General features: G+C 40.9%; 1 protein-coding gene across 4 annotated transcripts in view; it reads right to left on the minus strand.

Annotated features, from left to right (window-relative positions):
- The window catches only part of LOC135558860 (rho-associated protein kinase 1-like), a 67,447-nt gene extending 40,462 nt beyond the window's left edge, over positions 1-26,985 (minus strand). For all 4 annotated transcript variants that reach the window (XM_064993037.1, XM_064993036.1, XM_064993038.1 and 1 more), the window contains exon 1: positions 26,076-26,985. In XM_064993037.1, the coding sequence (XP_064849109.1) occupies positions 26,076-26,168 (93 nt within the window). In that variant the 5' untranslated portion in view covers positions 26,169-26,985. The remainder of the gene's footprint in view (positions 1-26,075) is intronic.
- Between the last annotated feature and the right edge of the window lie 870 nt (positions 26,986-27,855).

Raw genomic sequence — 27,855 nt, forward strand, 5'->3', positions numbered from 1 at the left:
ATTAGGCCCTAATCTATGGATTTCACATGACTGGGAATACAGATATGCATCTGTTGGTCACAAAAAAGTAGGGGTGTGGATCAGAAAATCAGTCACTATCTGATGTAACCCCCCATTTGCCTCATGCAGTGCGACATCTCCTTCACATAGAGTTGATCAGGCTGTTAATTGTGCCCTGTGAAATATTGTCCCACTTCTCTTTCACGGCTGTTGCGAAGTTTCTGGATATTGGCGGGTAATTTCAACACGCTGTCGTACAGATCGATCCAGCTGTAGGTGACATGTCACCCACATCTGGATCGATGTGTACGACAGCGTGTTCAAGGGGTGACATGTCTGGTGAGCCTGCAGGCCATAGAAGAACTGGGACATTTTGGATAAAAGTAGAGACTCAGAGCTAGAAAATGGTATATCATACACTACAGTTGAGGAACAATGGGAAAGTAATTCTGCTTTGAAGGTTGATTAAAACCTGTTAAGGCTCGGGATAATACTGCCCCCTTTGGATGAATTGCGTGCCCATAGTAAACTGGGAAAAAAAATCTGTCCAAAATTGCTAATATATGCATATAATAATTATTATTGAATAGAAAACACTCTAAAGATTCTAAAACCGTTTGAATTATGTCTGTATGTATAGCAGAACTCACAGGGCAGCCAATCTCCCAAACAATTTTTCTCATCAGGAAAGTTGGGCCAACTTTGACATCATCGCCCCCACCCTTCCCAACAAGATATGGATCTGGGAACAGTTTCTATGTTATTCCGCGAGATGTCTTCTGTCAGTAGAGCGTGTAATTGTGCAAATCCCGAAACCCTTTGGCAGGCTAAATACTGGGTGTCGCGAGAAAATAGATGCGCGTTCTGGCACGAATTGTACACAGTCATTCCTTCGTTCCAGATTGTCTGAGAGGAGTTGCTTTTCTCCGGTCGAATCGCCAATTGTTTTGTACGTTAATAACATCCTAAAGCTTAATTCTGCACTTAGTTTGACCAGTTTAGTCGACATATAATATGTAATTTTGAAGTTTTGATGCGCAACCCCTCGAGACCAGAAGTAATTTTGGATGCATTTCAGCCGGAATTTGTCGCATTTGCTAACACAAAGACACAAGACTTGAAACCAAACGCTGTTTTGCGTAAGTATGACTCCTTCCACTACATTCTGATCGAAGACCATCAAAGGTAAGGGAATATTTATGTTGTAATTTAGTGTTTCTGTTGACTCCAACATAGCGGAGAAATATTGCTTACGTCTGAGCGCCGTCTCAGATTATTGAATAGCTAACGATTTCTGTAACGTTAAAAAGAAATGTGACAAAGCGTTTGCATTAAGAAGCAGTGTATCTTTCTAACTATATGTAGAACATGTATATTTAGTCAAAGTTTATGATGTGTATTGCTGTTATCTGGCGTTATCTGGCGGAGCTATCTATAATTTCTCCGGACATTTTGTAGCATTTTTTGAACATGGCGTCAATGTAAACGGAGATTTATGGATATAAATTGCATATTATTGAAAAAAACAAATGTACTGTGTAACATGTCCTTTTACTGTCATCTGATGAAGATTTTCAAAAGGTTAGTGAATTATTTTTCTTTTAATCCTGCGTTTGTGATTGCATCTTTTGTTCAACAAAATGGCTACATATCGTCTGTGTCTTTGTGGTGGTTTGATATACATATGTGCTATGTTTTCGCCGTAAAACAATTTAGAAATCTGACTCGCTGGGTAGATGAACAAGGTGTTTATCTTTCATTTGAGCTATTGGACTTGTTAATGTGTGGAGGTTAAATATTTCTAAGAATATTTTTGCATTCTGTGCGCCACTTTTTGAGTTGAGGGGGTGGGGGGGGTGGGGGTGCCCTTGGGGAACGTGTAGCGTGAAGACGTTGATAAACTTGTAAACTCACTTTTGAGAAAATGAATCAAATGTTTTGGTACCTCCTGGAGAGCTCCGTCTACACCCATTCAGCATCATACAAACCCTTTGAAGCTTTAGCCCCACCCATCTCTTTAAGGATTCACTGTGGGGCTATGTACTAAAACAACCAAGGATTTCAAGACTAAAAGGGTGGTTTATACTACGGGTGTGTTCGTAATCTGGTGTGCCAGTATGTTCTTTGGGTTCGTAAACTCAGAGCGTTGTCAGATTGTCCGTTCGTAACTTCAGAGCGTTGCGGTCTCCGCGTGTTCAGCACGCACACTGGACGCAGTCAAGCACCCATACGAACAGACTAACGTTGGCAAGCTACTTCCAGACACAAATGAGGGAACATCTCACTCTGACCATTTTACTCACCCTAGCAGAGCTGGTTCGGCTGACACCAGCCATATTCTGAGCGAATTTACCAGCTACGTCTGAAATGTACATGTTGCGTTTATATTTTTGTTCAGTATAATATTAACTCAGAACAAAATACATATTAGCCTAAGTGTATATATGTTGTCTTCAGATACACCAACCCAAGGCATAAGCCAAAGTATGCATTGTGGAGGAAAGAGATGGAACCCAGGTCATCCATGCACCAAACAGTGATGCGTGAAACGTCTTTTCATGGGCAAAAGTCACAGCCGCTGTTCTGAGATAACCGGTAGCTGTGTAAACCACAGTGACTTTACTAGACCTACCGAATAACGAAGGCTCTGGTTTCAAATCCTGTGCAGAAAGCGATGCACCAGGCAACCACTGTTGAGCAGGGCACGGGCAGGGATTGACCTGAGTTTATCCATCTCTCCTGTCTCCGTCTGGCTACATGGAGAAGACAGGAACACAGGGCCAAAAAAGCCTCTGCCACCAATGCACTGATTGACACCTTTCACGCAATCATGCCAACCCGGACCGTACGGATCGCTTTTCTTCACACTTTTTAGATGCCTTTACGCCGACCGGAATCATACGGTGCGGTTTCAAAGTTTGTGTCAGACTGTCCTTTCGATCTCAATTCCAGCCATTATGATGGATACTTAACCAGACCAGCATAGTACAGCTTGGCTCAGCTCAACTCAGTCGTGCGAGAAGGGTATTACAGAGCACCAGAGGTGTGCAGTCTATCTGCTTTCCAGGCACAGGAGGTGACTCGTGCAGCGACCATCAATAGATGCATAACAAACGGAAATAATGACTAATGCAATATGGCCAGCTGGTAATATTTTAGATTCTCAGCATACGAAGGACCAAGGCCAAATAACTGCTCCGTATGGCACTGTTGCTTGACAGATTCAGACCAAGGTAAAACAGATCAATTGTATACTGGGCTAAGCCTAACTCTTCAGACTAAGCCTATGTAAAAAAAAATATAAAAAAAATAAGCCTCTGTCTATAGCCAGAGTCATGTATATGGCTCTAGTCCATAGGCTATAGTTTGCTTCACGCCACAAACTGAAGAAAATCAAACCTCTACCAATCACATATGACGGTTTGGGGAAAATGGCTAGAAAAGCAGACCGAGGAGAGCACTGCATTGCATCCTGCCAAGTCTGTACTTCTCCTGCATTCTGCTGATGCTGCAGGGAAGGGTGACATCCATCCCGAAGATTGCTAAATAATAACACAAAAAGCACACTACTATTGATGAAAAGGACATTCATAAGTGCAAATAAAATCTGTGGTTGACATAACATGGCAATTATTTATATTATGCTGAAAGGGAGTTGAAATCTACACATTTAGTCAGACCACCTCTTTTTTTTTGGCAGACATTTCAGTTGGAGTTAGTTTCCATGGGCGACTCAACCACATCTTCCTTCTCTACATACCAACGCTGGGCACTGTGGACAGGCCAGGCACAGAAGTCTAACTGTAGCCTTACCTCTCATTTCCCTTTGCCACCTAAAAGAGGTCACCCACACACATTAGCAATACAGACGCAAAAGAATTTCAGTATCTATCAAAAAGGCCAACTAAAAGCAAACTGTGCAGATGGCGGGCTCTCTCTGTCTGCAACTTATACAAACTTTGCTTGCTAAAGCCTTGGCCGATCAAATTAATAAAAATATACGAAACGCCTTTTTTGCATAAGTCTACTGCAATGCATTGTCAATGGGGGAAAAGCCAAATAATGGGAATGAATAGGAAAATACCCTGTATGCAGGGACGTACAGTTGAAGTCAGAAGTTTACATACACCTTAGCCAAATACATTTAAACTCACTTTTAAACAATTCCTGGCATTTAATCAGAGTAAAATGTATCTGTCTTAGGATCACCACTTTATTTTAAGATTATGAAATCTCGGAATAATAGTAGAGAATGTTTTATTTCTTTAATCAGATTCCCAGTGTGTCAGAAGTTTACACACACATACACAATTAGTATTTGGAAGCATTGCCTTTAAATTGTTTAACTTACGTCAAATGTTTTGGGTAGCCTTCCACAAGCTTCCCACAATAAGTTGGGTGAATTTTGGCCCATTCCTCCTGACAGTGCTGGTGTAACTGAGTCAGGTTTGTAGACCTCCTTGCTCACACACGCTTTTTCAGCTCTACCCACAAATTTTCCATAGGACTGAGGTCAGGGCTTTTTCGATGGCCACTCCAATACCTTGACTTTGTTGTCCTTAAGCCATGTTGCCACAACTTTAGAAATGTGCTTGGGGTCATTGTTCATTTGGAAGACCCATTTGCGACCAAGCTTTAACTTCCTGACTGGTGTCTTGAGATGTTGCTTCAATATATCCACATAATTTCCTACCTCATGAGCCATCTGTTTTGTGAAGTGCACCAGTCCCTCCAGCAACAAAGCACCCCCACAACATGATGCTGCCACCCCCGTGCTGGCTTGCAAGCCTCCCCCTTTTTACTCCAAAAATAACAATGGTCATTATGGCTAAACAGCTCTATTTGTGTTTCACCAGATCAGAGGACATTTCTCCAAATGTGCAGTTGCAAACCGTAGTCTTGCAGTTTTGGAGCAGTGGCTTCTTCCTTGCTGAGCGGCCTTTCAGGTTGTCGATATAGGACTCGTTTTACTGTGGATATAGGTCATTTTGTACTGGATTCCTCCAGCATCTTCACAAGGTCCTTTGCTGTTGTTCTGGAATTGATTTGCACTTTTCGCACTAACGTATGTTCATCTCTAGGAGACAGAACGCGTATCCTTCCTGATCAGGAATGACAGCTGCGTGGTCCCATGGTGTTTATATGTGCGTACTATTGTTTGTACAGACAAACGTGGTACCTTCAAGCGTTTGGAAATTGTTCCCAGGGATGAACCAGATTTGTGGAGGTCTACATTTTTTTTCTGAGGTCTTGGCTGATTTGATTTTCCCATGATGTCAAGCAAAGAGGCACTGAGTTTGAAGGTAGGCCTTGAAATACATCCACAGGTACATCACTAATTGACTCAAATGATGTCAATTAGCCTATCAGAAGCTTCTAAAGCCCTGACAATTTGTGGAATTTTCCAAGCTGTTTAAAGGCACAGTCAACTTAGTGTATGTAAAATTCTGACCCACTGGAATTGTGATACTACAATGAATTATAACTGAAATAATCTGTCTGTAAACAATTGTTGGAAAAATTACTTGTGTCATGCAAAGTAGATGTCCTAACCGACTTGCCAAAACTATAGTTTGTTAACAAGAAATTTGTGGAGTGGTTGAAAAACGAGTTTTAATGACTCAAACCTAAGTATGTAAACTTCCGACTTCAACTGTAGGCCAGAACATTGGGCAACTGCTTGCCAACCAACAAGGGCCATACTAAAAGCAAGTTTGTCCTCAATGCCTTAACAGAAAGAGTCTTTACATACAGTGGGGCAAAAAAGTATTTAGTCAGCCACCAATTGTGCAAGTTCTCCCACTTAAAGATGAGAGGCCTGTAATTTTCATCATAGGTACACTTCAACTATGACAGACAAAATGAGAAAAAAAATCCAGAAAATCACATTGTTGGACTCAAATCCTGCAGTGCCAGATGTACTGGCTTAAGCAGGGGGACACATGTCCAGACCCGTCTGAAGTTTACTGGAGAGCATTTGGATGATCCAGAAGAAGATTGGGAGAATGTCATATGGTCAGATGAAACCAAAATATAACTTTTTGGTAAAAACTCAACTCGTCGTGTTTGGAGGACAAAGAATGCTGAGTTGCATCCAAAGAACACCATACCTACTGTGAAGCATGGGGGTGGAAACATCATGCTTTGGAGACGATTTTCTACAAAGGAACCAGGACAACTGATCCGTATAAAGGAAAGAAAGAATGGAGCCATGTATCGTGAGATTTTGAGTGAAAACCTCCTTCCATCAGCAAGGACATTGAAGATGCAACGTGGCTGGGTCTTTCAGCATGACAATGATCCCAAACACACCACCCGGGCAACGAAGGAGTGGCTTCGTAAGAAGCATTTCAAGGTCCTGGAGTGGCCTAGCCAGTCTCCAGATCTCAACCCCATAGAACATCTTTGGAGGGAGTTGAAAGTCCATGTTGCCCAGAAACAGCCCCAAAACATCACTGCTCTAGAGGAGATCTGCATGGAGGAATTGGCCAAAATACCAGCAACAGTGTATGAAAACCTTGTGAAGACTTACAGAAAACATTTGACCTCTGTCATTGCCAACAAAGGGTATATAACAAAGTATTGAGAAACTTTTGTTATTGACCAAATACTTATTTTCCACCATAATTTGCAAATAAATTCATTGAAAATCCTACAATGTGATTTTCTGGATTTTTCTTTCTCATTTTGTCTGTCATAGTTGAAGTGTACCTATGATGAAAATTACAGGCCTCTCTCATCTTTTTAAGTGGGAGAACTTGCACAATTGGTGGCTGACTATATACTTTTTTTGCCCCACTGTACAGTGCTGACAGGAAATCACATTTACCTAGAAAGACCGCATATCTAACAAGCATTGTGTATAAATGGCAATGACAGTGAACCCAGGCATGGCGAACCAGGGCATTCTATTTCCTTATGAGGCCCCAGTGAGTTGTACTGGCTGTCAAAGGCTTTCACATCAAAATATAATTGAGTTATTCCAACAGAGAGAGGAGCACTGCTCAGAAGTTCCTTAGTACAGATTCTAAGATTCTCAAGGCAAAGCAAACTCAACCATGGCTGCCTGCCTTGCCTTGGCAGGATCCTGACCTCACCCCAGAGATTACCTGGCACAACTAAACAATTTATTAAACATTGTCCTGAGGCTGGTAGAGCTGCAGCTCACTTCAGCTAGCTGGCTCGACTGAAGCACACAGACAGCACAGCCAGGGCATGCAGAGGGAACAGTAAAGAGGAAAAATTAAAAGGAACAAAAAAAAACAGGGGGAAATTATGTTAAATGAAATAAATCAAGGGAGGAGGAGAAGACTATGGGTTGGGTTGCCTATCTAGTAAAGGGCCTGGATCTGCATCCTTTTAGTCTGCATTCTAGCTAGCGCTGTCCCTGACAAAACAAAATCTTGGTCAACCAGGAAGCACCTGTTCTTTCGACCAATCAATGTCAATTTTTAAACATGTATTTTTCCATTTATACACACCCTGTGTTATAATAAAATCATCAAAAAAAAGAAACGTCCTCTCACTGTCAACTGCGTTTATTTTCAGCAAACTAAACATGTGTAAATATTTGTATGAACATAAGATTCAACAACAGACATTAACTGAACAAGTTCCACAGACGTATGACTAACAGAAATGGAATAATGTGTCCCTGAACAAAGGGGGGGGGGGGTCAAAATCAAAAGAAACAGTCAGTATCTGACGTGGCCAACAGCTGCATTAAGTACTTCAGTGCATCTCCACCTCATGGACTGAACCAAATTTGCCAGTTCTTGCTGTGAGATGTTACCCCACTCTTCCCCCAAGGCACCTACAAGTTCCTGGGCATTTCTGGGGGCGGGGAATGGCCTTTGCCCTCACCCTCCAATCCAACAGGTCCCAGACGTGCTCAATGGCATTGAGATCCGGGCTCTTCGCTGGCCATGGCAAAACACTGACATTCCTGTCTTGCAGGAAATCACGCACAGAACGAGCAGTATGGCAGTATGGCTTGTCATGCTGGAGGGTCATATCAGGATGAGTCTGCAGAAAGGGTACCACATGAAGGAGGAGGATGTCTTCTCTGTAACGCACAGCGTTGAGATTGCCTGCAATGACAACAAGCTTAGTCCGATGACGCTGTCATACACCACCCCAGACCATGACGGACCCTCCACCTCCAAATCGATCCCGCTCCAGAGTACAGGCCTCGGTGTAAAGCTCATTCTTCCGACGATGAACGCATATCCAACCATCACCCCTGGTGAGACACAACCGCGACTCGTCAATGAAGAGCACTTGCCAGTCCTGTCTGGTCCAGCGACAGTGGGTTTGTGCCCATAGGTGACGTTGTTGCCGGTGATGTCTGGTGAGGACCTGCCTTACAACAGGCCTGCAAGCCCTCAGTCCAGCCTCTCTCAGCCTATTGCGGACAGTCTGAGCACTGATGGAGGGATTGTGCCTTCCTGGTGTAACTTGGGCAGTTGTTGCCATCCTGTACCTGTCCCGCAGGTGTGATGTTCGGATGTACCGATCCTGTGCAGGTGTTGTTACACGTGGTCTGACACTGCGAGGACGATCAGTTGTCCATCCTGTCTCCCTGTAGCGCTGTCTTAGACGTCTCACAGTAGACATTTTATTGCCCTGGGCACATCTGCAGTCCTCATGCCTCTTTTGTGTCCTAAGTTTTCATAACTATGACCTTAATTGCCTACCGTCTGTAAGCTGTTAGTGTCTTAACGACCGTTCCACAGGTGCATGTTCGTTCATTGTTAATGGTTCATTGAACAAGCATGGGAAACAGTGTATAAACCCTTTACAATGAAGATCTGTGAAGTTATTTGTTTTTTTCACCCATAATATTGTTTAACTACTAAAACATTCAAAATTGAAGACATTTTAAACTTCTCGCATCTCGATCAGGAAGTCTTAAAGAACAGGCTTATATTCATGAGCTCTCCTTGACTGACAGCTCTTTTAAAAACACCCTTGTGGTCATTGCCAGGTAATAAGGTAAACAATGAGCCACATGTCATTCCAAGCCTAAATAGCATGCCTCACTCCCTTCTCTCTACAAAATGCTCTAATGGTCAACAGAGCTGATCATGGACTGTTGAATATCAGACAAACAGCAGCAATACACAATTGCATTTCTATTGTTTCGTAACTAAATTACAGAATACAGTTTACTGACACTTCTTCACAAGAATTAGTAAAGGGTCGGCAACCTTTTTCCATGTGGACTGAAACTTCACAATTTACCTTAACATTTCTACTGATCTGTGTGTCAGTTATGCTTTTCATTCGCAGCTTTTCTTGGAACAGTTTTAAATTAAATAATCATGTCTTCCTATCTAAATCCAAATGAAAATTATACAAATGTAAAAGTTTAAACTAATATAATGCAAGAGCGCCTACCTCTGCAAAATACACATTGTAAGATACACCGTGAGAAATTGGCAGCTAAAAAAGGACTTTCTCTGCGCAGAAAGCAGAGAATATACATACAGTGGGGCAAAAAAGTATTGTCAGCCACCAATTGTGCAAGTTCTCCCAGTTAAAAAAAGATTAGGCCTGTAATTTTCATCATAGGTACACTTCAACTATGACAGACAAAATAAGGCAAAAAAATCCAGAAAATCACATTGTAGGATTTTTAATTAATTTATTTGCAAATTATGGTGGAAAATAAGTATTTGGTCAATTAAAGTTTCTCAATACGTTGTTTCTCAATATACCCTTTGTTGGCAATGACAGAGGTTGACAGAGGTTTTCACACACTGTTGCTGGTATTTTGGCCCATTTCCTCCATGCAGATCTCCTCTAGAGCAGTGATGTTTTGGGGCTGTTGCTGGGCAAAACGGACTTTCAACTCCGTCCAAAGATTTTCCATGGGGTTGAGATCTGGAGACTGGCTAGGCCACTCCAGGACCTTGAAATGCTTCTTACGAAGCCACTCCTTCGTTGCCCGGGCGGTGTGTTTGAGATCATTGTCATGCTGAAAGACCCAGCCACGTTTCATCTTCAATGCCCTTGCTGATGGAAGGAGGTTTTCACTCAAAATCTCACGATACATGGCCCCATTCATTCTTTCCTTTACACAGATCAATCGTCCTGGTCCCTTTGCAGAAAACCAGCCCCAAAGCATAATGTTTCCACCCCCATGCTTCACAGTAGGTATGGTGTTCTTTGGATGCAACTCAGCATTCTTTGTCCTCCAAACACGACGAGTTGAGTTTTTACCAAAAAGTTATATTTTGGTTTCATCTGACCATATGACATTCTCCCAATCTTTTTCTTGATCATCCAAACGCTCTCCAGCAAACTTCAGACGGGCCTGGACATGTACTGGCTTAAGCAGGGCGACACGTCTGGCACTGCAGGATTTGAGTCCCTGGCGGCGTAGTGTGTTACTGATGGTAGGCTTTGTTACTTTGGTCCCAGCTCTCTGCAGGTCATTCACTAGCCCCCCCCCCCCCCCCGTGTGGTTCTGGGATTTTTGCTGCATGATGCTGCCACCCCCGTGCTGGCTTGCAAGCCTCCCCCTTTTTACTCCAAACATAACGATGGTCATTATGGTCATTATTATCCAAACAGCTCTATTTTTGTTTCACCAGACCAGAGGACATTTCTCCAATGTGATTTTCTGGATTTTTTTTCTCATTTTGTCTGTCATAGTTGAAGTGTACCTATGATGAAAATTACAGGCCTCATCTTTTTAAGTGGGAGAACTTGTACAATTGGTGGCTGACTAAATACTTTTTTGCCACACTGTGTACACACACACACACACACCAATGCAACTAGGTACGAATATCCTACATAAAATCAACAAATATATTACCGGTAGAAAATATCCTGCTAAAAACAAATATCCTATTAATCACATCGGCTATGCATGGCAGTTTGTTAATGTTCTTGCAAATCGCATTCATCTCCCTACCGGTCTGTCTGCAACAAACTCATCTACACTGAACAAAAATATTTTTAAAAAGCAACAATTTCAAAGATTTTTAGATCGACCCCCTTCTCAAAAGGCCTATATGGACAATGTTGTTTTCACTGATCTGTTTGTCAGTGTCAGCAGATTAGGCAACCCTGTAATTAGTCATATAAAAACATATTCTGCTAATGTCTCCAGTCATAAAGTGTAGTAGAATTGCATGAAATGTGTTTATAAAAAGGCCCTGTTTTTTCCCCCATGCAAAGATATCAGATACGTTTCTTCTATAGTCTAGACCTACACTATACACACACTACACACACACGCATTGAACAGTGAGTTATATTATTAGCCTAAATTATGACTATCTGATCTACTCATCACATTACGAATACAACGCTACAAGGCAAATGCAGACTTATGATGCATAGAATGTTTTTTTTAAGTAATATAATGTGATTATTTATTTTTTTAATTTTGAAAATTTACTTCCCCAAATTTGAAACTCACGCCCTTGTATGCCAGGTTGTAAAGCGGATTTGTGTGCTTCATTTTAAGAATTGAGCAATAAATATAGCAGCAGGAGAAAGCTGGGATCCTCTTTTAAATAGTGGATAGTCAAAACTCATTCCATGTGCGATTGCACAATGACTGGGCTTATAAGAACACCCCGTCACTAGGCTCTGTACGCTATCTGCTCTCTAAAGCTGTTCCAGGGGTCCTAGGCATTTGCATTGATGTCAGAGTGATTAGAGGGACAACAGAGCGCCGAGTACCAGGCTATTAGCGACTGGCCGTTAGCATGTTTGGTAGGCTTCTAATGACCATCAGCAACATCAGAGCAGTTTTGGAGAAGCCTAGTTACCGTGACTAAAAGGTCACGTGGAATTTAACTGCGGTCATGACTTGTGAGCGCCAGCGTGGTGGTAATATGGTCAACTAAACAGACCTACCGCAGTATTTTCCCCCCATGTTTCTGCACATAATAATGGGCACACTAATAAAGCAGCTCACAGTTTGAATGTATGCATTGTTTTTTGTTCGCACCGAGAAACGCATGGCAGGATCAACTAGGGCAGTGTTCCCCAACTGACGGCCCACGGGTCATTATATTTGGCCAATTCAAGTTGAGCAAAAATAAAATATATACATTTTGCCATTATGGGGTAGTGTGTGTAGATTGATGAGGAAAAACATATATTTAATCGATATTAGAATCAGGCTGTAATGTAACAAAATGTGGAAAAAGGGATAGGGCCTGAATACTTTCCGAATGCACATGATAGCATATTCCTTGAGAATTAATTGCTTTCTTGACCATTAAGAAACATGGGTTTTTCCATGCTAGCAATTGTGCCTGCATGTCACACTGTAGCAACATAACTTGAACTACAGAAAGATTGCTGGAAATTATCTTTCACAGCTCATTCTTCAAATGCATTTTTGTTCAAATTAACCTGGCATTGTTATACACAGATGTCATCTCTCAAGTGGGTTTAAAGGGTTTAGTAGCACAAAAAAAAACACTACACAATGTAAAATGGCAATAAATAAATAAAATACTGTTCAATACTAACATTACATCATATTTTATGAGTAGAGACTTTGCTATTCTGTCTTTTTACCATTAAGCCCAGTACGCTCCTTTTAAGCCCGGTTTGACTTGAAACATGGGGATAGTGTTGCTCTCCCTAATATTCATTGAACATGAGCATACATTTTTTCCCAGATTGAAGTCATTTAGAATACACAAAAAACTAGTTATGCATATTATGAATGTAACCTAGGGCTGTTGCTTTGAACGTATTACCGCCACTCATTAGTGTTGACCGCAGGAAAGTCACAGTAATCTCCATTTATGCACTCTGAACATGCATTGGTGGTACCCAACTCACTAACGATCATCAGGTCGCTGATGGCCTGGTACTCAGGGCTCCATTGTCCATCTAACATCAATGCAAATACAATCTAAAACCACACACACTTCATGAAAACAGTATTTTTCTTTTGAATTAAGTAGTTCATCAGGTTGAAATTGAGTGAAAAACATAGTCGTTGTGGATGTTGTTTTAAAGCCTGAATGGACAAAGCTTTCTTACGCTGAAGATAAGAAAAAAAACATACGCATATTAGTGTTTACACAGGCATAATGAGCCCAAGCCCCCTCCAAAAAAAACGGACTTAAAATTATGATTGTGCCGTTATACAATACATAGCCTACCGCATATTACACACGACAATTAAAAAAGTATATATATATTTAAGAAGTCTTTGGTACATTTGGTGTAGCCTATCCTCCAAAATAAACATTTTTAGTAATGGCTTTTGAGTGTGTACTGTATTATTACGCATACTGGATGGACTGGTTGACTTATGCTACGCTCCAAACTTTCTATCCGTGAGTCTGGGAGAGAATGTATAGACCTAGGCAATGGGGCGGTACGTAGCCCAGTGGTAAGAGCGTTGGGCCAGTAAATGGTTGCTAGATCAAATCCCCGAGCTGACAAGGTAAAAATCTGTCGTTGTGCCCCTGAACGAGGCAGTTAACCCACTGTTCCTAGGCCGTCATTGTAAATAAGAATGTTCTTAAATGACTTGCCGAGTTAAAAAAATATTTTTTTTAAGTTAAAAAAAATGATATTGGTTCCTTGATTGTGGCAAGGCGGCTAACAGAGTTTGCCTACAATTAAAGTGAATTTCTATATGATTTTGAGTAGCCGAGTAATAGGGCATTTTTATATTTTAAAAATTAAGCTGCCATTACCTTAAGCTACAGAATCTCACCACCATGCCTTCCCATCTTTCCGTCAATTACCGTGAGACTGGCAGTCTTTTGCATGACAATAACCGCCTGGAAAAACGTCATGACCATCACAGCCCTAATCGAGCCACGGTGCCTTTACCAAGATTAGAAACCTCTGTACTCGCTCCAAGATTTTTTGGAAAGGACAGATTGAGGCAGAGAGAGAATAAGATCAGGCTTGAGGGACATAAGGAATAAAAGACCTACAAGTGGTAGATTAAAATGCAAACAAATGAGGGACAAGAATATGGACTACTGGGTGATGACTCATGCACTATTGGGTGGGGACACAGTCATATTGTTGTCCTTCATTCATCCAGGTGATTACATTTTTTGGACCACCACCTGTACCTTAGTAAAAATAAGAGTAGATCTTATTCTTCAGATTTGCTTTAGAAAGACAATTAACAAGAACAGCCGTACAGCAAATGTGAAATCAGCTTTCAGAAAATTCATTGAAAATTGTGTGTGTTATCTTTCTTCTTATCCTCAGAGGGCCAGTGTGGGTGCAGGTTTGTGTTCTCACCAAGCAACAACACACCTGATTCAACTAATCACATATTGAATCAAGTCTATGATTAGTTGAATCCGGTTTAAACACACTGGTTGGCAAAAACAAAAGCCTAAATCCACATTGATCTCCGTGTGATCCGATTGAACACCCCCCTGTTATGTGCTACCTTCATGATCAACAATAGTAATGATCAGTTTATTTTAACAACTTTAAGGAATATTAATATGATCCAATTTTACATAAATGTCAGTTTGTATGTTTTTAACATTTGGAAATTAATTAGAATTTACTATTTAAGCTGATTTATTTAGGCTTATTTGGAACACCCATGGGCCTAGTACGGACTTCTCAAACACACTATATACGTATGTGGACACCCTTTCAAATTAGTGCATTTGGCGATTTCTGCCACACCCATTGCTGACAGGTGTATACAATCGAGCACTCAGCCATGCAATCTCCATAGGAAACATTTGCAGTAGAATGGCCTTACTGAAGAGCTCAGTGACTTAATGTGACACCATCATAGGATGCCACCTTTCCAACAAGTCAGTTCGTCAAATTCCTGCCCTGCTAGAGCTGCCCAGGCCAACTGTTATTGTAACGTGGAAATGTCTTGGAGCAAAGACGGCTCAGCCATGAAGTGGTCGGCCACATGAGCGCAAAACGAGAGCGCAAATTTCGTCGGGAGCTTCACGAAATGGGTTTCCATGGCTGAACAGCCGCACACACAAGCCTGAGATCCCCATGCGCAATGCCAAGCATTGGCTGGAATGGAGTAAAGCTCGCTGCTATTGGACTCTCGAGCAGTGGAAACGCGTTCTCTGGAGTGATGAATCACGCTTCACCATGTGGCAGTCTGACAGAAAAATTAGAGTTCGGCAGATGCCAGGGGATTGCTACCTGCCCAAATGCATAGTGCCAACTGTAAAGTTTGGTGGAGGAGGAATAACGGTCAGGGGCTGTTTGTCATGGTTTGGACTGGGCCCATTTGTTCCAGTGAAGGGAAATCTTAACACTACAACATACACTGAAAACATGCTCTTTCCATGACAGACTGACCAGGTGAAAGCTATGATCCCTTATTGATGTCACCTTATATCCACTTCAAAATCAGTGTAGATGAAGGGGAGGAGACCAGTTAAAGACAGATTTTTAAGCCTTGAAACATGGATTGTGCAACATTACCACCCTGCATCCCACCGCTGGCTTGCTTCTGAAGCTAAGCAGGGTCGATCCTGGTCAGTCCATGGATGGTAGACCAGATGCTGCTGCAAGTGGTGTTGAAGGGCCAGTAGGAGGCACCCTGTCCACTGGTCTAAATATATATATCCCAATGCCCCAGGGCAGTGATTGGGGACATTGCCCTGTGTAAGGTGGTCTTTCGGATGGGATGTTAAACGGGTGTCCTGACTCTCTGGTCACTAAAGATCCCATGGCACTTATCGTAAGAGTAGGGGTGTTTACCCCGGTGTCCTGGCTAAATTCTCAATCCGGCCCTCATACCATCATGGTCACCTAATCATCCCCAGATTACAATTGGCTCATTCATCCCCCCCTCCTCTCCCCTGTCACTATTCCCCAGGTCGTTGCTGTAAAAGAGAACGCGTTGTCACTCAACTTACCTGGTAAAATAAAAGGTTAAATAAATACAATATTGTGTGTGTGCCATTCTGAGGGTGAATGGGCAAAGAAAAAAGATTTAAGTGCATTTGAAAGGGGTATGGTAGTAGGTGCCAGGCGCACCGGTTTGTGTCAATAATTGCAACGCTTTTACTTTCAACAGTTTCCTGTGTGTATCAAGAATGGTCCTCCAGCCAACTTGACAACGGGAGAGTGAACATGGGCCAGCATCCCTGTGGAACGCTTCTGACACCTTGGAGATTCCATGCCACAATGAATTGAGGCTGTTCCAAGGGCAAAGGGGGCTGCAACTCAATATTAGGAAGGTGTTCCTAATGTGTGGTATACTCAGTGTATGTGAAAGTATACAAATGAAAGCAAAGTTTTAAAGGAATGTTTTAGTCAAATATATGTTTGGGCTTTTTGTGGCCAATGTGCATGTTCCGGCCTGCTGACCATCCGCTCCAGGAAAAATTATTATAATAAAAATCAGCCATTGGCTGAATCTAGTTGATCTCTGAACTAGGGAATCAGAGTGTAATGTCAGCACCCACGTCCTGGGGACGGATGGATGGAATGAAATCTAGAAATGTGAGCACATTAAAAATCAGCTAGGCATTAGCTCAAGGAAGAGGCAAAACAGACTTATGCTAGGCTAGGGAGCCCAATGTGCGAAGTGTCTAAAAAATTTTTTAAAGTGTGGTTTGAGCCCTGAATGCTAAATCAGCTGACAGCCGTGGCATATCAGACCTTATACCACAGGTATGACAAAACATGAATTTTTACTGCTCAAATTACATTGGTAACCAGTTTATAATAGCCAACTCTTTATTTAAGCAATACGGCACCTTGGGGGTTTGTGGTATATGGCCAATATACCACACCTCCTCGAGCCTTACTGCTTAAATAAAGACTGAACTATGGCAGGAACAAAGGCCCATACCAGGCAAGTTCCAACAGATCAATCCAGCCATCCCATTCTGCCAGCCGGTGAATTAGTTCTACCAAACATGTGATCAAACTCAAGGAAACTACCAACTAGCAATTAGGATTTAAATATAACATTCTGTTACTAGAATGCAGCTTTTGTTAAAAATGCTATTTCAGACAGCTTCAGGCTCCTATTCCAGGATTTCCAGGGCATGACACTTTTTTTAAACTAGGCCTGTGTACTATCAAAAGACCTATGGAAAAACACACATAGCTCACTATATAGACGATAAAAAGCACCCTTAAAATGTCAGCGAGCTTTCCCATCACAATGCCAGGAATTCTGGTTGTGCGGAGAGGCTCTCAGGAGCAGGAGCCTGCCTGGAGCTGTGATGAGGGTGGGCGGTGTGATACAGATAAGGTTCCATCTCTCTCTCCAACAGAAATTATTTTGGGAGAAGATAAGCTTGACAGGGCTGGAACATAGTGTCTGAGTGGTAGGCTACCCCTGAGTACAGGGCGGGGGCAAAATATCACAATCAAAACAACAAAAATGGGTAAAAGTGCAACATCACTGCTTTCGGCTAAGGTCAGCGGTCAAACTAGCCTGGGTGCCAGTCTGTTCCTGCTCGCTTGACAACATTTGGCATTGCAATTCCATAGGGAGTTGGCAAGAGAGCAAAAACAGATTGGAACCCCAGACCCCGCCAGAGCTAGCGGAAAAACACCACAAAAAGTCAAATCAGGTTAGAGTCAGATAACCAAAGCATCCTTAGAAAACAGCTAGCATTGTGTTTTTTGATGGAACTGATTAGGCTACTCATAACCTAGCAGCCAAACATGTTGGAAACTGCTTTACGAGTTAAATGTTACAGGCAAAGCTCTCAGAAACATGAAACTACCACGGCCCACATAATTTTGGTTTTATGGGTGGAGAGAACACACCCAGCTCGCTACCTCAGAGCAGAGGCCGGGCAAGCAGCTCTGACTCTCTCCAGGCGCAGGCAGCACGTACAGAATGGCTTTGGGACACACAGGGGACTCCAGGCCAGTCAAAGACAAGAGGTTATTTGATTAGCATGGAATTTTATTAAGCTGTGGGTGAAGAAGCAGAGTGGTGGTGGAGAGGGGGTTGAAGCAAAGGCTTCCATTCATTGAGGGAGATTGCAGCTAAGGGGGAAAAAAGAGGAACAACACCCTTGTGTGTGTGTGTGTGGCTGCCCTGGGCTTGAGCTTCGGAAAAGTCCCCACAGCTTTTTGCCATTAAGTCAGAGCAGAGCCGGAGTGTGTGCATTAGGTGAGTGCCTTTCTCTAGGACAGGCAGGCAGGCAGGCCAGGGAGACTAAACAACTGTTCTTTAAAAGAGAGTCGTTTTTAATATGGCTAGCAGCCCTGGCACCCGCCATGTAGATGATGCTCTTTAAAAAAGGTCCTACCTACTGAATAGTGTCTGTTCCAGGTGTGTAGGAGCCAAATAAATATTACACAAACCATAGAAAAAAGTCAAATCCAACTCCGAGGCTTGAAAGCAAAATAAAGATGTTTATTGAACCATCACGGTGCCCCAAAAAACCATAGCGCAAGAAAATGCATAAAATTAAAATAAATAAAAAATAGGTGAAAACAAGCTTTTTTACCTCAGGTCATCAGTGGAAATTGTCAGCACACACACCTGGCTTGTATTTCAAGGTTAATTTCATGTGTCACATGATCAAGCAAGAAAAACACTGGAAAATCTATGAATCAGTACAATAGAATACATGATCTAGATTATATACAAAATATACAATAGCGAGAAATATCATCAATTATTAGGGAGCTTTTTTGGCCACATTTCAATAAACATCTTTATTTTGCATTCAAGCCTCGGTTTTAAATAATTATTTTTTTTGACAGTGTGCGGTTCTATTTATTTCAACTCCATGTAGAAAAATGCTTCCCCCGTCTGTATTCAGCTTAGCCTAATACCTGCTAGCTTAATTTAAAGCTGCAATATGTAACTTTTCGGGCGACCCGGTCATATTCACATAGAAATGTTTGTTATAGATCTGTCACTCACTCACTCAAGTCTAAGAAGCGGTAGATTTGTTTTATGTGCGCCATTTCTATGCCTCCCGTTTATAAGTTGTTTATGGGGGGGAGATCAGGATATTATTAAGGACGACATATGGCAATATCATTTTGTACAATATGGAAATACTTTTGCGCTAGTCGGCTGTAACTGTACCAAAACTGTTATATTTTTCCATTCTAGCTTGTTCTTCATCTTTTTAAATAATGAGCCAATTTGTTTTCAGCACTTATTTCCATGACCGATCAAAATAAAACTCACGCTCTCTCATCCCTCGAATCTCAACAAATCTAAAACCGCGAGAATCACAATACATATCATATCGGCACCTAAGTATCGTGATGATATTGTATCGTGAGGCCCCTGGCAGTTCCCAGCCCTATTCATACTTATCACACATTTTAGGCAACTTGCTGGTGGGTCTTTCTATAAATAATTGGGCAAATTTGACACACTAGGATCAAAATTTAAAATGGTTGGAAACAAAAATATATATATTTTGATGCAGTTATAAGTGTGTAGTTAAAGGAATATATGCAAATTCTCCCATAACTCTACCTATACAACATAGATCTAGGCCTATACACAATTTAAGCAGGGTTCATACAGACATTGGCAAGTCAAAATCAAGAACTTTTTCAAGCACTTAATTGTAATTTAAGGGCCTCAATGTTAGACAATTGTATAATTTATATAATTGTACATAGGGCACAATACAAACCCCTCCCCAAAAAGCATGCAAAGTGTAAAAAAATAATTTAAAAAATTATATAGGCCATTATCACAAAGATTTTGTTTAGGCCTTGCCAACACATTGATATTCTAATTATAATTACTACATTGTAAAATATGAGGCAAGTTGGAGCCAGCATTAGATGTTGTCATCCTCATAACAGCACGTGGTTTTACCGCAACAGAGTTTCGCAACACCCTTCAACTGAAGCGGCAGGAAACAAACGAAAGTGGCAGATATGGTCACAGATAATGGAGAATGAAAACGTATAAATTGCCTACGATAATTACAAGCACTAAAGTAAGGAAACGTCAGATTTTCAAGGTAGGTATATTCCAGTACTTGAACTTCTGAGCTCCAAATTCCAGATTGAGTAGACTTCAAGCCCTTTGTATTGTTTAAACAAAAAAGGTGTAACATGGAAAAATGTATTTGACATGTAAATCAGCAGAACATATTGTGAAGACGAACACGAGTCTATGTAATTTGTTGGCATTCTATTCAGAATGATTAAGAAGAATAGCGTTGGGTGTTGCACAATAGTCTATCCTACACAATTGCGCACAGTAGACTCAGTGTCCAATCCGAGCCACAAAAAAAATGAAAATTACCTCATCACCTGGATGCTACCTCTGTTAAATCTAACGAGACCCTGCTGTAAAATCAAGCAGTAGTGCTGAGCGATTAGTGCTTTTTGCAGCCGGTCCGGATAAATTTAAAAAGAAACCAAAGCTAAAAATAGTTAATATTCAATTGCCAAAACATTGATCTTTTTTTTTTTTTTTTTTTTTTTTTTTTTTTTTTTTTTTTAAACAGTCTGTCAGGTCCACATTGATGTCGACCCAATAGATAACTAGGAAATTACTAGGAAATAATAAAATATGATTTAGTTATTTGATGACTATTATTAATCATCTCATCTCTGCTCAGACAGTAGCAGCCAGGCCATATAACGTTGTGCTCCCCATACAGTACTATCTTTAGTCACCCTATTTGGCTAGCATGCCTATCATGCTGCAGAGCTGTCTGACGAGATCATTTTACGAATTCTTCAAAGTAGGTAAGGCATACTTTAACAAACTGTCTGGGTGTACATTCCTCTTTCACGCGGTTTGTGTGTGTATCTAACGTATCAGGCGTAAAAGTGTATCGGTCCGCAGATCAGTATATAATAACGAGATGCTCATGTCCACACCCTAACAATGGGGAGGTCATCCCAAAAGCGGGAAGACAGGCGACAAACTTAACTCTAAAGTAAGGTTGAATATGGTCATTGAAGTTAATTACGTTTTGACGCTGACCTAGGTTGAAAATTTGCTTAAATCAAAACTACAACTCCCTTCAGCCCAGCGTCCCACATTGTAATTTCCTTGCTTTCTCTCGTGAATTATTTGATTTCTCTACAGAAACGGCGCATTGGGGTCACAAAAAATCTGGAGCAAACAGAATTCAAGTAATTGAACTGATGTAAAACAAAAATGCCAGTTAACGGAGCACTATCAAGCATAGAAAAACGTTAATTCGCTAGACATATTAGATCCAACATGCATATAGGCACAATTGTCTTCACTGGCGAAACAAATTACCCTTTTTCAAGAACTTGGGCTATTGTTGCATCGCATGTGCGATCACAACAGCTGTTCGTCTATTGACTGTCATTCAGAAAATTCCTTCCTGGATCAGATAATGATGCTGCTTGAAAATATCAGTGTAATTAAACAGCTTCACACCAAATGCGCATCATACAAGTATTATGTATAGTTAGTGACCATGTTTACACACACACACAGTATTACGGTTAGTATCTCATATCCCACTTAAGGTCTTATTCACGATAAGCTGTTTACATGCACCTTTGATATCCCGCTTACGAGTATCCCTGTTTCCATGAATATTCCTCATTTAAATTCATATGGGTGAAATGGAATAGTAACTGAACGCAAGCAGAGAGTACTTCAACCACATATAATATGCACCCAAGGCAAACTGAACCTTTAATTTCCTTAAAACCGATCCAACTGATGACATTTTAACATTTTGGACAGGACCAATCTTTTCACTGTTATTGTGCTTGCTCCTGGGTCTCTAAATACAGACAACTTTACCAGTATTAACTACACTGAACAAATATATAAATGCAACAAAAATGTTTCATGAGCTGAAATTCAAATCCCAGAAATGTTCCATAAGCACAAATAGCTTATTTCTCTCAAAAGTGCACAAATTTGTTTACATCCCTGTTAGTGAGCATTTCTACTTTGCCAAAATAATCCATCCACCTGACAGGTGTCGCATATCAAGAAGCTGATTAAACAGCATGATCATTACACAGGTTCACCTTGTGCTGAGGAGAAAAGGACACTACAATGTGGAGATTTGCAACACAACGCCAGTCTTAAGTTGAGGGAGCGTGCAATTGGAATGCTGACTGCAGGAATGTCAACCAGAGCTGTTGCAAGATAATTGAATGTTCATTTCTCTACCATAAGCCACCTCCAATGTTGTTTTAGAGAATTTGGCAGAATCACTTTTTGAAGTGATTTCTTTGACAATCAGATAAAAGCATCCTCACACAACACCCATTGATAAGAGAAACAGCCTGCACAGACCGCGAAAAACTTTAAAACGGGAAAAGATGATTACATGCCACAGTATCATGTCTAAGATAAATATTTCCCAGGCATCTTAACCCTGGTTTCTCATAACCGCGATATAATATTTTTTCGGGTTATTGCAAAACTCAATATGCCGCTTAAGTTCGTCAACTCAAAAACAGAATACTTGAGTACCCCGGAAAATAGGGGGATATGGGTGTGCATGTAAACATGGTCAGTGAAGAAACATGTTAATGACAGTATCAATTGATGTTTTAATTATCAAGTTAAGGTAATATTTTTAGAAGCTCTTGATTTTGCCATCACATAGATTTTTGGAGAGTTGTGCGTCAAAAAAATAAAAATAAATCTTCACCCTGTAATATCAGGAGACAAAATGTTACACTGCATTTCTGAGATATATACACTACCGTTCAAAAGCTTGGGGTCACCTATAAATGTCCTTGTTTTTGAAATAAACATTTTTTTTTAAAGAAAACCCTTTTGCAATTATATTAGCACAGCTGAAAACTGTTGTTCTAATTAAAGAAGCAGTAAAACTGGCAGCATCATTGAATAGTACCCGCAAAACACCAGTCTCAATGTAAACAGTGAAGAGGCGACTCCGGGATGCTGGCTTTCTAGGCAGAGTTCCTCTGTCCAGTGTCTGTGTTCTTTTGCCCATCTAAATTTTTTCTTTTTATTGGCCAGTCTGAGATATGGATTTTTCTTTGCAACTCTGCCTAGAACACCAGCATCCCGGAGTCGCCTCTTCACTGGTGTTTTGCGGGTACTTTTTAATGACGCTGCCAGTTGAGAACTTGTGAGGTGTCTGTTTCTCAAACAGTACTTGTCCTCTTGCTCAGTTGTGCACCGGGGCCTCCCACTCCTTCTATTCTGGTTAGAGACATTTTGCGCTGTCCTGTGAAGGGAGTAGTACACAGCGTTGTACGAGATCATCAGTTTCTCGCATGGAATAGCTGTCATTTCTCAGAACAAGAATAGACTGACGAGTTTCAGAACAAAGGTCTTTGTTTTTGCCCATTTTTGAGCCTGTAATCGAACCCACAAATGATGCTCCAGATACTCAACTAGTCTAAAGGTGGACGGTTTTATTGCTTCTTTAACCAGAACAACAGTTTTCAGCTGTGCTAACATAATTGCAAAAGGGTTTGTTCAATTAGCCTTAAAATGATAAACTTGGATTAGCTAACACGATGTGCCATTGGAACACATGAGTGATGGTTGCTGATAATGGGCCTCTGTACGCCTACGTAAATATTCCATTAAAAAAAATCTGCTGTTTCCACCAACAATAGTCATTTACAACATTAACAATGTCTACACTGTATTTCTGATCAATATGATGTTATTTTAATTAAACAAAAAAAGTGATTTTCTTTCAAAAACAAGGACATTCTTAAGTGACACCAAACATTTCAACGGTCATGTATATATATAAAAAAAACTAAAACTGTCCGACAGCTAGATCCAGGATTCAAGTACAATGGGTAATTTAACTGATTAATGCTTAATATATGATATAACTTGCACTGCCATGAATGCAAGGACAGAAAAGTAATGCGTTTCATGTCACACACTTTGGACCAATACTTCAAGACACCTACCATGACAGGGTTAAAAATAGGTTTTAAATCAACTCCTGAATTTGATTGAATATAGATATGTTCAACCCTTATAGCTGAATGTAATGACAAGAAAAAACCTGCAGATTATTATCAATGATTTATCAACAGCTGTAGCACGTTGTCCAGCACACCAAAACCTCAACAGTACCCTAGTTTATAGAAAGGCCCTTTCGACTACCATGTGGATCGAAGACATCCAGCCTTCACTAGAATGCTCTGAATGATATTAACAGAGACAAAGGCTGTGTTCCAATATCCACACGTGATTGTCACTAAAAATGCATGCCCAATACAATGTTTTATTCTAAGTGGTATGGACATTCATAGGAACATAGACACACAACAGTCCCCGACTGACATGCACTCAAGGAGGCTACATCACCGTCTTCTCTGGGGGAGAAACCTCAACAACAGTTTTGTTTTCGGTTTGCATGATTGATACTCGAGTCTGGAGGTGTTCCTCTGAGGTTTAGCACGTGGCAGTCTGATACAAGTTACATCATGAGCGGGGAATGAGTGACACAGTAAAACGTCAGGGCAGGCAGACCAGAGCAAGTTAACTGATGCAGCTGGGTTGGCAGGTTCGAACAGGCGTGATGCTACCACTTCAGAGGATATTAAAAAAATAAATGTCCATGTATAGCCCTTCCCTCCAAAGAGTTTGTTCTAATATTGCCTGTACATCACAAAGGAGGCCTTCAGGCAGACAGCCACAACCCCTGTCACATTTGGTCCATTCTGCCTTTTTACATGCCTTTCCTGTTTTGGTTCAATGCACTATTATTGACAACCAAAAGCCCAACCTGGCCTCGGAGCATTTCGTATCATTCTGTACATAAATCCAAGACACTCCATTCAGCATATGTTCCATTTCTTATGGTATGTATTAATTATTGTGGATGTCCAACACCCATTTCATATGATGTGTTTCCAAAATGTCTATATTACTAACTCTAGCTAAGTGGCTAGCATTAGCTATGCTAGGGGTTAAGGTTAGGGGAAGGGTTAGCTAAAAGTATTAAGGTTAAGGGACAAGTTAGCTAACATGTTAAGTATTTGCAAAGTAGCTAAAAAGTAGTTGAAAAGTTGGTTAATAGCTAAAATGCTAACTTTGTCCATGATAAGATTCAAAGTAGCATCCACCCGACTTTCATTTTTGTATAGAGTAACGGTCTTATGTCACCATACAATAGTAATTCTGTGAACCTGTACTGTGTTACGTCTTCTCTATGAGACCAGGCTGGAAAGTCACCATGGTCAAGGTTGGACTGTCTGTCCATCTTCATGGAAACAAAACTACACTATACAGTTATTCATTAATATTTAGACTGCAAAATACCCTCAGGTTCAGATAGCATAGCACCTTCACTATCAACAGCGTTGACGATTTTAAAATAGCTACTAGTAGTAGTGAAATGTGTCAATTGTAATTATATCAATAATCAGACATACCGGTATTCAACTTAATTAAAATATTCAGCCATTCTAGCATCGATGCCTGATAATAAGTTAACATGGACATATATATATATATATATATATATATATTTATTTATTTTAACTAACGGTTGCCGGAAACAGTAAAAACAAAATGTACTGGAATGACGACAGATACCTTTTATTTCCCTGGCTGATCAAAACAGTCACTCGGCAGCAGACATAACTAGTGAGCAATATGTTTGGAACATCAAACCGCAATAAAATAAAATAAACTCTACGTGTCATTGCAATAACGTTACATATAATGTAGAATCGCAATACATATTGTTTAGGCACGTAGTTACATATTGTGATAACATCGTATCGTGGGATCCCTGGCAATTCACAGCCCTACTGACGTTACATCTCATGGTTGTTTTGGATGCCACTTGTTCAGCTTGTTAGCCAAATAACGTTAGCTAATCAGCTAACAGGTAGTCAACGTTAGTTAGCTAACGTTTACAAGGTAGCAAGCTAATCTTCAAGACGTCAGCTGGCTAACAAATATAGCCTATAGCAGGTAGCACCAGGTAGCTAGAAAGTTGGGTAGCAAACTAACTTCAGTTATTTAATCTAACGTTAGCTATCTAATTTAATCAAACCAAGTTCAGCTTGGCTAACGGTAGCTAGCTTACTAACATTCATTACATAGTTAGCTAAATTATGCTAACGATAGTTAGCCAATTCAATAACATACCTAGCTAACGTTAGCGAGCCAAGCTTATCGTCAGGTTAACGCTGGCTAGTTTACTTACCAAAAGGCAATCCGTGTTTATTTCCGACTTCGGGTCCTTCAACATGGCATCGATTTTCTCAAAACGTGCTTCCAAACTTTCTCCAGCCGACATTTTTGCAGACAAGTAGAGTTCCACGCCGGTGCTATAGCTAAATAAAACGAGTTAGCAATCTAGCTCAAGTGCTAACGTAGCTATTTAGCCTAATGTTATTTCCTTTGCGTGAACTCAAGTGTTTAGAAAGAACCCGCAGATTCAATCAAAGAAACGTGTCTCTTCTCTCTTTTTCACTGACCATGAAACGTTTAATGTGGCGTTTGATGTTCAAAAGCCACATTTTCAGAATAAATATGTCCCAAGTTCAGCCAGGTTTTGCAGACAACTTCAGCAATTCAAAAGAAGTTAATTTAGCTAGCGTTGGCAAGTTAACTTGGCTAAATGCATCAACAGATTAGTCGGCGTCCACAGGATGCCGCAGATGAGTTGTGCAGAATTTAAAAATATTTCAATACATCCAAAGAGTAAAACTTAAATACAGTTTTAAAAATCCGATAGGCTGCAAAGTAGCCACATTACTCCCAGGCTTGTGTCCATATATCAGTGTAAGGCCCTTTCAAAAAAAACAATAAACGAGTCTGACAGCTGCAAAGTAGAAGTGGCGGAAAAACAATGATCCTTCCAAATTTCGATCAGTTTAAAACACCGTCTTGTTACAACATTTCATTGCCGTCCGTTCGCTGTAAGCCTCACATTGTCATCGGCTATCGATATTGACCGATACAGAAGGAAAACTTTCTGGTTCTACATAGATAAATCTGGTTTTGATCTAACGTTCACTATGTTATTTTTCGAAAAACTAAACGATGCCCGATTTTCTCCCACCGCCTGACCAACATGTCCGCCTTCCTGTTCAAACACCCGGAGAAGCAACTTTGAAACGTCAAGTACTGCGCATGAGCCCCGGTGGAGGCTCATTGAAGGAGTTTACCACCATAGACGGTATGGAGTTTACCCAGGCTGGGTTGTTGAGCGCACGATCATGATGATGACAACATGTTGTAGGGCCCAGCTCAAACACGCCCCTCTTTACAATATACATGTCAATGTAAATTCCACATATGGAGGCCCAGCCAAACCCAATTCAAAAGGAGGCAAATACATCCTGCTTTATCGAGCCTTTCAGACTCCCACCCAGCCAGTACTTCAAAATCAAATAGAGATTTCCAATCCATCTACACCGGTGTCAGCACTCAACAGTGTAAAACCCCAGTTTGCAAAGGAGTTTGTGCATGGGCTAGGCTTAGTTGTCAACATAATTCTGCCCCAAAAAAATGTCAATTTCTCTCAACCAGAAATTTGGGCTTTGGTGGTAAGCGTTGATGCTGCCCTGTGATAAGCAGTGTCCAAATATTTTTTTATAGTCCATTGTGCTCCCAAGTGGCGCAGCGGTCTAAGGCAATGCATCTCAAGGCTAGTGGCGTCACTACCGACACCCTGGTTCGAATCCAGGCTTCATAACAACTGGCCGCAATTGGGAGTCCAATAAGGCGACGCGCCATTGGCCCAGCGTTGTCTGGTTTTGGCCGGGCATTGTAAATAATAATAATTTGTTCACTGCGGTCTCCACCAACGTTCCGTCACAAAATTAAAATCCAACGTAAATCATGTCGCAGATATAGGATATGGGAGACAGAGTATGTAGCCTACAGGCTGGAGATAAAGGTATGACAATGTAATGAGACGGACACTTTTTACATCATGCAGGTTTATCCGATCAAATAGCCTAACCTACAAAATGCGC

This window comes from Oncorhynchus masou, chromosome 17 (genome assembly GCF_036934945.1).
Source record: "Oncorhynchus masou masou isolate Uvic2021 chromosome 17, UVic_Omas_1.1, whole genome shotgun sequence".
Taxonomy (NCBI): domain Eukaryota; kingdom Metazoa; phylum Chordata; class Actinopteri; order Salmoniformes; family Salmonidae; genus Oncorhynchus; species Oncorhynchus masou.